The sequence below is a fragment of the Physeter macrocephalus genome, chromosome 6 (assembly GCF_002837175.3).
Source record: "Physeter macrocephalus isolate SW-GA chromosome 6, ASM283717v5, whole genome shotgun sequence".
NCBI lineage: Eukaryota > Metazoa > Chordata > Mammalia > Artiodactyla > Physeteridae > Physeter > Physeter macrocephalus.
Window position 1 is genome coordinate 44,194,113 of NC_041219.1, and position 10,566 is coordinate 44,204,678.

General features: G+C 45.1%; 2 protein-coding genes across 5 annotated transcripts in view; one reads left to right on the top strand and one right to left on the bottom strand.

Annotated features, from left to right (window-relative positions):
• Positions 1 to 6,265, bottom strand: part of FAM227A (family with sequence similarity 227 member A) — a 109,330-nt gene extending 103,065 nt beyond the window's left edge. The window contains exons 1-2 of the mRNA XM_024127137.3: positions 6,096 to 6,265; positions 2,358 to 2,593 (exon numbers count right to left, since the gene is read on the bottom strand). Of these exons, the coding sequence (XP_023982905.3) occupies positions 2,358 to 2,499 (142 nt within the window). The 5' untranslated portion in view covers positions 2,500 to 2,593; positions 6,096 to 6,265. The remainder of the gene's footprint in view (positions 1 to 2,357; positions 2,594 to 6,095) is intronic.
• A 409-nt stretch (positions 6,266 to 6,674) lies between these two features.
• Positions 6,675 to 10,566, top strand: part of CBY1 (chibby 1, beta catenin antagonist) — a 13,414-nt gene continuing 9,522 nt past the window's right edge. For 2 of the 4 annotated variants that reach the window (XM_024127157.3, XM_028490653.2), the window contains exons 1-2: positions 6,675 to 6,779; positions 10,257 to 10,375. The gene's annotated coding sequence lies outside the window, so the exon portion shown is untranslated. The remainder of the gene's footprint in view (positions 6,780 to 10,256; positions 10,376 to 10,566) is intronic. The other 2 variants (XM_028490652.2, XM_024127156.3) reach the window with 2 other exon arrangements.

Sequence of the window (10,566 nt, forward strand, 5' to 3'; positions counted from 1 at the left end):
CTTGTCCCCACGGTGAGCCACAGCCACCCCCGCCTCTGCAGGAGACCCTCCAATACTAGCAGGTAGGTCTGGTTCAGTCTCCTCTGGGGTCACTGCTGCTCCTTCCCCTGGGTCCCGATGTGCACACTACTTTGTGTGTGCCCTCCAAGGGTGGAGTCTCTGTTTCCCCCAGTCCTGTCAAAGTCCTGCAGTCAAATCCCACTAGCCTTCAAAGTCTGATTCTGTAGGAATTCCTCCTCTCGTTGCCAGACCCCCAGGTTGGGAAGCCTGACGTGGGGCTCAGAACCTTCACTCCAGTGGGTGGACTTCTGTGGTATAAGTGTTCTCCAGTCTGTGAGTCACCCACCCAGTAGTTATGGGATTTGGTTTTACTGTGATTGCGCCCCTCCTACCGTCTCATTGTGGCTTCTCCTTTGTCTTTGGATGTGGGGTAATTTTTTTGGTGAGTTCCAGTGTCCTCCTGTCGATGACTGTCCAGCAGCTAGTTGTTATTTTGATGTTCTCGCAAGAGGCAGTGAGAGCATGTCCTTCTACTCTGCCATCTTGGTTCAGGGCCTTGTGTGCTGTCTTTTCACTTAATTATTTTCTCTGCGAACATTCACACTTCTTTTATCTTGTGTTAAATGAGTTGCTTTATAAACAAAAGTTAACCATATTCTAGACACCTTGGAAAATATAAAAAGAATCACCCATTACGCTACCACCCTAATAGCTTGTTAGGTTTTCAGGAGACTTCCTTCTAGAGTTATGACATACACACTTTTTTCCATAATTATAATATCAGTGGATGCCTATTTTACTACTCTGACTTCTCTCCTACTCATTATTATGAGTATTTTCCATAAAGCTAAATAATCTTCATAATATTTTAAATGGCAGAATAGAAATCCATTTAGAGAATGCACCTTAATAGACTTAACTGTACCTTGGCTATTGAATATTTAAGTTGTTTATAATTTTTTTACAACTACAGATAATGCTGTGATGCACACAGTCACACAGAGAGCTGTTTCCTTCAGGTGAAGGATGCCTGGGTCCAAGGGCATCTCGACCTTGTTTATCACTGTTGAAATCGCTGCTCAGTTCAATGGACCCTCTTACTACCCTCTTTACATTTGCATTTCTTTCTGTCTTAGCCTCAGTTGGTCTAGGATATATCCTTTGTAAAAGCCCCATAATCCTACCACTCCTCACTGCCTTCACATGTAGCAAGGTTCACTGTTACTTCCATTACCCTCAAGTGTTCTTACAAATCAGAGGATACTTGACAAATGAAGATGCCAAGGAGGGACATGACAAATCATAGCAAGTGAAATGGATTACTTAGGTTGAGATAAGTGTAGGATTAAGAAGAAAGAGGGTACATTAGAAAAAGGCCCAGGGAAGTGAGACCCTGAAATAGATCCTGATGGGATCATTTGTGCTCATCTTGAGAAGGGTTTCTGAGAGGCATGGAAAGTGAGGTGATGCAGAGGGATACATGCCGTTTGGTTGGCAGGACCATGACTTGAAGGTAAATGAGCTCTATATAAGATGGAAAGACAGGGTTATTTATAACCTGAGAGGGTCTTTATTTGCTGGATGAGTTCTATGGTCCCCCAGAGACGGGATTCTGTGGGTCCCTGAGATACAAGGTTCAGGGTCAGAAGTGAGATCAGGATCAATAAAGGCAGAGTCAGAGAAGAAAGATGCTGGTAGAGCCTGGATGACGTCAGAAGGGGCAAAGTCTGGGCCCAGGGAGAGGTGCTGGCAGTGGCAGGTGAGAAGAGGAAAGGTCAAAGGGAGTTAAAAAAAAAAGAAAAGAAAGAAAAAAAGGGAATTCCTTGGTGGTCCAGTGCTTAGGACTCTGCACTTTCACTGCCGAGGGCCTGGGTTCAATCCTTGATCAGGGAACTAAGATCCTGCAAGCTGCGGTGCGGCGTGGCCACAAAAAGGAAAAAGAAAAAAAAATTTTTTTAAGTTGGGTACTCAGCTAACTAGTCTGAGGGCAGAGGGTTGGACTACAACTTAGTTTCTATCTATATGTTTAATTCTTTGGAAGGCAGAAGGGAAAGAAAGGACAATGGGGGAAAAAAGAGCATTTATTTCTCTTCTTCCCCATTCTTTAAACGAATTATTTCCAGTATGTCTTCCTTTAGGGCTCTTTCTGATTATCTTGGTAAAACAAACTCAAGACAAACAATCCTTCACAGCCTCATATTCTTTTAAAGGACAGGCAGGGCTTAAGTAATTGAAAAAAATTAACAAACATATAAGAAACGAGCTAGGAAGTGGTGTATTTTATAGACTTGAGCCCAGGTTACACCTCTGCACGGGTGTGTTTGGTCTCCATTGCAGATGGCACCACAGAAGGATACAGGGTGGACTGTTCTCCAGATTCTTCCTCACGGCATCCTTCATTGCTTTCCGTGCAGTGAATGAGACAGCCAGGTGCTCATCTACTGGCACCATTGGCAAGGCAGTGAAATTGATGACATCCATCTTCCTGAAATCAGCCATTGTCCAGCTTCTTGTAAACTGACAAACAGTAAGTTTCCACTTTTAAGAGCCTCTCATTCCTCACTACAATCTTGTTTTCTGTTCCACCAGCCTCCTGGGAATCACAAATAGCATACAACCATCTTAGAAAGCACCACCATGCTCATCTCGTAAGCAGGGCTGATAGTGAGGCACATGCTGCATGTTAATGGGGAATAAAGGCTTTTGTCTGAGAAGCCCATTGTGTTTTTTTTTTCAATTTTTATTGGCGTATAGCTGATTTACAACGTTGTGTTAGTTTCTGCTGTACAGCAAAGTGAATCCATTATACATATACATATATCCATTCTTTTTAGATTCTTTTCCCATATAGGTCATTACAGAGTATTGAGTAGAGTTCCCTGTGCTATACAGTAGGTCCTTATTAGCTATCTATTTTATATATAGTAGTGTGTATATGTCATTCCCAATCTCCCAATTTATCCCTCCCCTGCCCCTTTCCCCCTTGGTAACCATAAGTTTGTTTTCTACATCTGTGACTCTATTTCTGTGTTGTAAATAAGTTCATTTGTACCATATTTTTAGATTCCATATATAAGTGATATCATATGGTATTTGTTTTTCTCTTGTCTGACTTACTTCAGACAAGTACTTACAGACAAGTACTTAAGTACTTACTTACTTCACTCAGTATGACCTAGAGAGGTCCTCCCATGTTGCTGCAGATGGCGGTATTTCATTCTTTTTTATGGCTGGGTAATGTTCCATTGTATATATGTACCACATGAGAAGCCCACATGTGTACATTGTATATATGTACCACATTCTTAACAGAGAACTTCAAGGCATATATACTTTTGCTTTCTACCTGCTGATCCCCACCAACCCCTGATGAGAATTATTCTGGTTTTAAAAACAAGGCGACTAGGGAATTCCTGGTGGTCCAGTGGTTAGGACTCGGCGCTCTCACTGCCAGGGGCCAGGGTTCCATCCCTGGTTGGGGAACTAAGATCCCGTAAGCCACATGGTGCGGCCAAATAAATAAATAAATAAAAATAAGAAGACTAGACTGCTGAAAAGACGGGGCTCCAGACCATCCAGCGAGCCAGTTTCCAAATTAGAAATGCAGTCAAATCTCTTTGGCTCTTGAGCCTCACCTGTAAAGTCAGAGATTTGGATTAGGTCCCTAAGCCCCTTTTCAGCCCTCAGATGCTGGGCGTCTATGATACTGGGTCCATCTCCTCAGCATGAGGCTCCTAATCTAGCTGAGGCTTTCTGCTCCCTTTCAGGAAACTGGCCCCACACTACTTTTCCTCCTGGATTTGGAATATTCCGGCCACAGTGCTCTCCTGGGTCCTTGCTTATTGGCCAGGAGGAGTTCATCACTACCATCTGTGGGTCCTCCCTGTCGATAGCCTGGTGGTATAGGCCTGGTTATAATGAAGTAAAAGACTCAGACCTGCCCTCAAGAAGCTCATACATAATGGAAAGAGAGAGAAAAGGTATAGTTTGATGGAAAACTTAATCGAGGTGTCTTTTCACCACTGTCTCCTTTCTTCTCCTTTGGTTCATGCTTTCTGCTCTGCTGTCTTCTCCCCAGCCATCCATCCTACATGCCTGCCCCACCGAACTTCTTCCTGGTCCCTGCCATGCTGTGCGCTTTGTGCCTCTATGCCTTTGTACATGCAATTCCCTCCATTCAATCAGTCCAGGTGATATGTCTTTTTGGAAAACCTTCTTGAATTTCTCCAGGCCAATAGTACCACCCCTTTTCTGTGAAGTACAGGATTCTGCTTTCAACTCTCTATTACAGCACTTACAACACAGAACCAGAATTATTTGCTTCTACGTCTTTCTCCATTAGGCAAATTACTCTCTAGGAATTAGGTTCACTCAATATTTGATTCATTTTTAACTCACTCACCACACTTCCTTCTGGTCCAAAGAGGCTATCCATTTTGGGCTGTCCTAAGTCAGTTGGATTGTAGGAAAGGTTGGCCCAGGCTCAGGTCAGTACTATTATTTCCTGCCTCCTGCCCCTAGTCTTTAGCCATACAGGCAAGGGGGTGAGGGTAAAGAGGAGGCAGGTGCATTTTAGGGCTTCTCACTTTTCTTCCACCCACCCACCCACCCCTGCCAGCATGACTGGAAAACTCCATGTTCTCTGAAAAGCCAGGCTTAGGGGGACCCTGTTAAGAAGCCTCTTGCTTTAGCTTAACATTATTACCCATGCCTAATGGGAGAATTGAATATTATGCTTGTTAAAAGACACATTTAAAATACTCTGTTCCCTTCTAAAATTTTCATCATATCATTTTAGGATAAGTATTCTCTGAAGCATGATAAGTTTTTACTGTCACTATTTGGGGAGAAAAAATGGGTGGGGGAGCAAACTAACTTTATTGAATATCCACCCTGTGCCCAGCACTGTGCTGTATATTAGGGGCAGGTGAGTGGAAGAATAAAAAACGTTCTGCCCTCATGGAGCACATATTCTGGCAGCTGAGATCTGAAAGTCCCTTGTTTAAAGTTAACACATTTTAACTTAAACATGTTAAACAAGTTAAAACAATGCTGACTTTGGAGTCAGACAGACTTTTGTTCAGTTTAAACGTCAGTCATTAAATGACTACTTACTGACTGCCCAACGCAGCCAGCAATGTGTCCCTACTTGGGGACAGGATGGTGAGCTAAACCAGACTTTATCCCTGCCTTAATGGAGCTTATGTCTACTAGGGGTGACAAGTGATAATTAATTATATACATAACCATGAATTATAACTGACCACTGCTTCAAAGGGAGGGACACAGTGCTGTGAGAGACAACATAATAGTGGATAATGACCTAGTCAAGGGAGTCAAGACTTGAAGGAAGAGCAGGAGTTAATTAGATAAGTGGGGGCGGGAAATACTACCCAAGCAGAGGGACACACAGTAGAAAGATAGGAAAAGACTAGACTGGTGCATCACAGTAGCCACTAGCCCTTGGAATTTGGTTAGTGTGACCGAAACACTAAAATCTTAATTTTAGTTAATTAAAATTTAAAAACTGAAGCAGAATAAACTTTAAAATATTGATTGTATGTTGAAATGATCATATTTGGGACATATGAGTTAAAACATTATTCATATTAACATCACCTGATTTTTTTTTAATTTTTAAAAAATATGGCTACTAGAAATTTCTAAATTATATATGTGGCCCACATTATGTTTCCATTGGACTGTGCTGGGTTAGACCATGTGGTTTGGTTCTAGGACACGGAACTCTCTCCTTTTCAATGAAGTGACGTGTAGTTGGAAGAAAACTGCACTTGGAGCCAGAGACCTATGGGTCCTGCCCCTCACTGGATGGATGACCTGGTGCACTCATTAAGCAGCCAGTAAATATCCCTTGAATGACCCGAAGTCTCTTCATTTGTCAAATGGAACCAGTAATACACACAGTTAGGATCTTAGGAGATCTGGAGTTGATTCTCGAGTAGTTCTCTGCCCCTTGCTCACTGTGCGACCTTGAAGCGGCCCCTGACCTCAGGTTCCCCTGCCCGTCAAAGCCGATGAGAGGCCCGGAGTGGGGAGGCTGGCAGGCAGGGTCACTGTCTGTCTGTTCATCTTACCTGAAGACATAGGCGGAATCCGACGAACTCGGGGCCAATTCCGCCACGGCTCCCTCAGGGGACCCCGTAAAGTTCTGGATGGGACACCCGACACCCTTTGTCCCCACATCCACCAGGAAGGGGTGCGCTTTGTTTTGTGGTCTGGGAGGAGGAAGAGGAGGAGGGACGTCGGGGAGAGGCCCATTTTGCGTTTGTAAGTCCTGACGTTCTCCAGGCAACGCGGGCCGCAGCCACCACTCGCACCTTTCCCACGACAACGGAGGCGTGGCGAGCCGCCACCTCATCCGCGAGACGCCGTTACCACGGCGACGGCCCCTGTAGGCGGGAGAGACCAGACCCAGGGGTTTGTGGGGAGGGTGAGTGTGGTTCCTCGTCCTAGCCTATAGTACGGGGCATGGAAATGGCTCCAGAAGACACTGCCTTTGTGGATTATATTAAATATATCGGGGGTAGTCCTCAAGAGTTTCTGGTGCTTTGCGTAGGCTCGCGTTGGGGACCGTGCCGTGCCGGGCACCCCCACCTCCCTCGGTGGTAGAGCCCGGCGGGGCTGCGTATGCGCTTGCGCGCGGCCCGCGGACTGGATGCGCCAGTGGTGTCGGTCGCTGCGGGGGACGCGGCCTCTGCTGGGTACCTAGCGGGAGGTCGGGGGGTTCTCTTGGAACCTCAGCTTTTGGGGCACGTCAGGTACGTCTCCGAACCCGGCGTCGCCCGAGGGCCCGAGGACGGTTGGACACCCGGGCGTTCCGCAGGGGACCCAGGGCCTCTCCGCAGCTGGGGCAGCCGGAGGGCGCGGAGCAGGGGGCGGGGGCCGGGTTTACTGCAGGCCCGTCACCTCCTTTATCCAAGTGTGTTTCCTCGTTTGTAAATTGGGGTGGTAATTCCTCTCAGAAGTCAGCCGTGAAGGTGATTAACGAGAGCGTGCGAATGAACGTTTGTTCGTTACCGTTAGTTAACAGCCCTGGGTGGGCGTGTACCTGCGTGGCTTATACTTGGTTGGCTCTGAACTCTTTGAGAATCCGATGAAAGCCAGAGACTGCTTCCTCACCTTCTTGTTAGATTAAAATAAGATAATGTATTTTATGGCCCATTGCAAACTGTAAAGCGTTGCATAGTGTTGAAGTGATTATTATCATCAGCGCAGAGGAGTAGACCTTATTTGAAGCCTAATTCTACCGCCTTCCCACGGCGTGACTGGGAGCAAGTTACTTAACTTCTCTAAGCCTCAGTTTTCTGATCTGTAGACAGGAACAAACTACTTGATCTACTTCTGCCAGGTTTGTTGTGAGCATCAAATGCCACAGTTTTTTAAAAACACTAAAGCACAAAACAGTCTGTGAGTGGGTACTATTGTTATCCTTGGGGCCCAGGGAAGGTAAGTTGCAGGGTCCCACTGGGGTTGAGAAGCAGAGCAATGGTTGGAACCTAGAAGCTCTCCTTTGTGCTGAGCCCTTTCTCTCCAGGGAGTTTCACTGGAAAGAAGGCTTCCCTGGGCCAAGGGTACAGCTGGGACCTCTTGGTCCACACTAATGTTCTAGGATCCCAGGATCTCAGCCAGAGTTGTTTGTGGATGAGTGGATCTGACTTAAAAGCTAGTCCAGACCCTTCCTTTTCCTCATCTGTAATATATCGGTGACGGTGCTTGGCTTAAGTGTTGTGAGAATTAGTGAGGTCATGCGTGAAGTGCCCTCGTTAAAACCTGGAGGAATAAAGTAACTTGGGCAGGGTTTAGCTGGCAACTGAGGGGCAGAGCCAGGCCTAGAACTTGGTCTGTTGTGTCCAGGTGATATGCTCAGGCTTAGTGCTCTTAGCACCACTGTGGGCTTTGCAAGAACAACTTGGCTTATTTTTCCTGCTTCAATTGGTCTCCAGATCTTGGAGGGGCAGGGACTGCTTTTTATCTGTTTTTTTGTTCATTTGTTTGGTTTGTTTCTTCATAAGTAATATATGGATATATTATCATTGTAATAATTCATTAAATCCAGAAATATATTTCTTTAATATAACTTTATATTGTAACATGAACTTGCCACTATTTGGCTTTTTTTTTTTTTTTTTAACCTTTAAAATGGCAAGTTCAGGGAATTCCCTGGTGGTCCAGTGGTTAGGACTCGGTGCTCTCGCTGCCAGGGGCCCAGGTTCCATCCCTAGTTGGGGAGTTAAGATCCTGCAAGCTGCGTGACTCGACCCAAAAAAATTAGAATTAAAATTAAAAGTTTTGGGCTTCCCTGGTGGCGCAGTGGTTGAGAATCCGCCTGCCGATGCAGAGGACACGGGTTCGTGCCCCGGTCCGGGAAGATCCCACGTGCCGCGGAGCGGCTGGGCCCGTGAGCCATGGCCGCTGAGCCTGCGCGTCCGGAGCCTGTGCTCTGCAACGGGAGAGGCCACAACAGTGAGAGGCCCGCGTACCGCAAAAAAAAAAAAAATTAAAAGTTTTTAAAAATGGCAAATTCAGTTGAGTCAGCCATCCTACTTCCTTTCCCAGATTTAACCACTGTGTGCAGTTTATCCCTTCAAATCTTTTTTATTTAGTGACCTATATTCTCGCTTTTTATTTTTTTTTGTCTTCTCATATGAGATTATAGTATACACATTGTTCTGTCGCTTGCTTTTTTTAAAAATTAATTAATTTTTGGCTGCGTTTGGTCTTCGTTGCTGTGGGCGGGCTTTCTCTGGTTGCAGCGAGCGGAGGCTACTCTTCGCTGTGGTGCGCGGACTTCTCATTGCGGTGGCTTCTCTTGTTGCGGAGCACAGGCTCTAGGCATGTGGGCTCAGTAGTTGTGGCTCTTGGGCTCTGGAGCGCAGCCTCAGCAGTTGTGGTGCACGGGCTTAGTTACTCTGCGGCATGTGGTATCTTCCCGGAACAGGGCTCGAACCCATATCCCCTGCTTTGGCAAGCAGATTATTAACCACTGCGCCACCAGGGAAGTTCCTCGCTTGCTTTCTTAATATTAGAGTGGTCCATGTACAGCTGTCTCTCTGTCTTTACTTGCCGTCTAGGACTCCCTTATAAGAATGTGCCACGATGTATTTGGCTACACCAACCATTGGTAGGCATTTTGAATTGTTTCTTATTTTTCGCTGTATCAACGATAGAGAACATTTGTGTGAACATGTCCAATTCTTTCTGGAGGAGAGTTTTTAGAAGCAGATTTGCTGCCCCAAAAGTATGCACATGAAAAACTTTGCTAGGTTTTGCCTAATTGAAAAAATGATATAGCATCTTTTGTTTCCACGAAGAGTAAATGAAAGTATCTTTTTCTCCATACCCTCACCAGCATTGGATATTATTGAGCTCTTAAATTTTGCCAATGTGATGGATGCAAATGCTTCCTTTTATGATGTACCCCACAAGTTTTCTTTTAATTTTTAATTTATCTTTTGATTCTTTTTAATTTAAAATTTTTTTTAATTTTTAAAATTTATTTTTAAAATTTTTAAATTTTATTTATTTATTTATTTAATACATTTATTTATTTATCACTGCGTTGGGTCTTCGTTGCTGCACGTGGGCTTTCTCTAGTTGCGGCAAGTGGGGACTACTCTTTGTTGCGGTGCGCGGGCTTCTCATTGTGGTGGCCTCTCTTGTTGCGCAGCATGGGCTCTAGGCACACGGGCTTCAGTAGTTGCAGCACGCGGGCTCAGTAGTTGTGGCTCGTGGGCTCTAGAGTGCAGGCTCAGTAGTTGTGGTGCACGGGCTTAGTTGCTTCGCGGCATGTGGGATCTTCCCGGGCCAGGGATCGAACCCATGTGCCCTGCACTGGCAGGAAGATTCTTAACCAGTGTGCCACCAGGGAAGTCTCCCCCACAAGTTATTAATACAAGGATAATTTGGTATACATCTTTAGCCAGCTGACCATGGCTGTGGACCTTGGGAAAATTGGAAAACTTCTCCAAGCCCTAGTTTTCTCATCTCTGATATGGACAGGAAAATTACCTTATGGGGTTACTACAGAGAATAAAAGAAATTTATGAAGTGTGCCTAGCATTGTGTCCAAACCCTAGTGGACACGCAGGAAGTGATATTAGTTAGTTTTTGTTGTGACCTTTTCTTTTTTCAGTTAAAAATCTTTCTTCCTGGATATTCCCATTTCATTCCTGTTCTGCCCTCTGTAGACATAAGATTAATTGTCTTCCCTCTTCCACCCTTTTTCTTTTCTCCAGCAGAAACAATGCCAGGGGCTTCCACTGTGTTTTGGATGACATGATAGCACAGCTTCAAATTCCCTCATCATCTTAGTCCTCAGTGCTGTCCTGCCCACCACCAAGCTGGAATCATTCTGGTTTGTCCAAGTCCTAAAGTGTTGTGCCCCACCCCAAATGCCATCTTCCAGGTTATGGGTCTACCGCTGTTTTTTTTTTTCTTTTGAATTGAATATAATTTATTTTTTTATACAGCAGGTTCTTATTAGTTATCAGTTTTATACACATCAGTGTATACATGTCAATCCCAATTGCCCAATTCATCACCCCC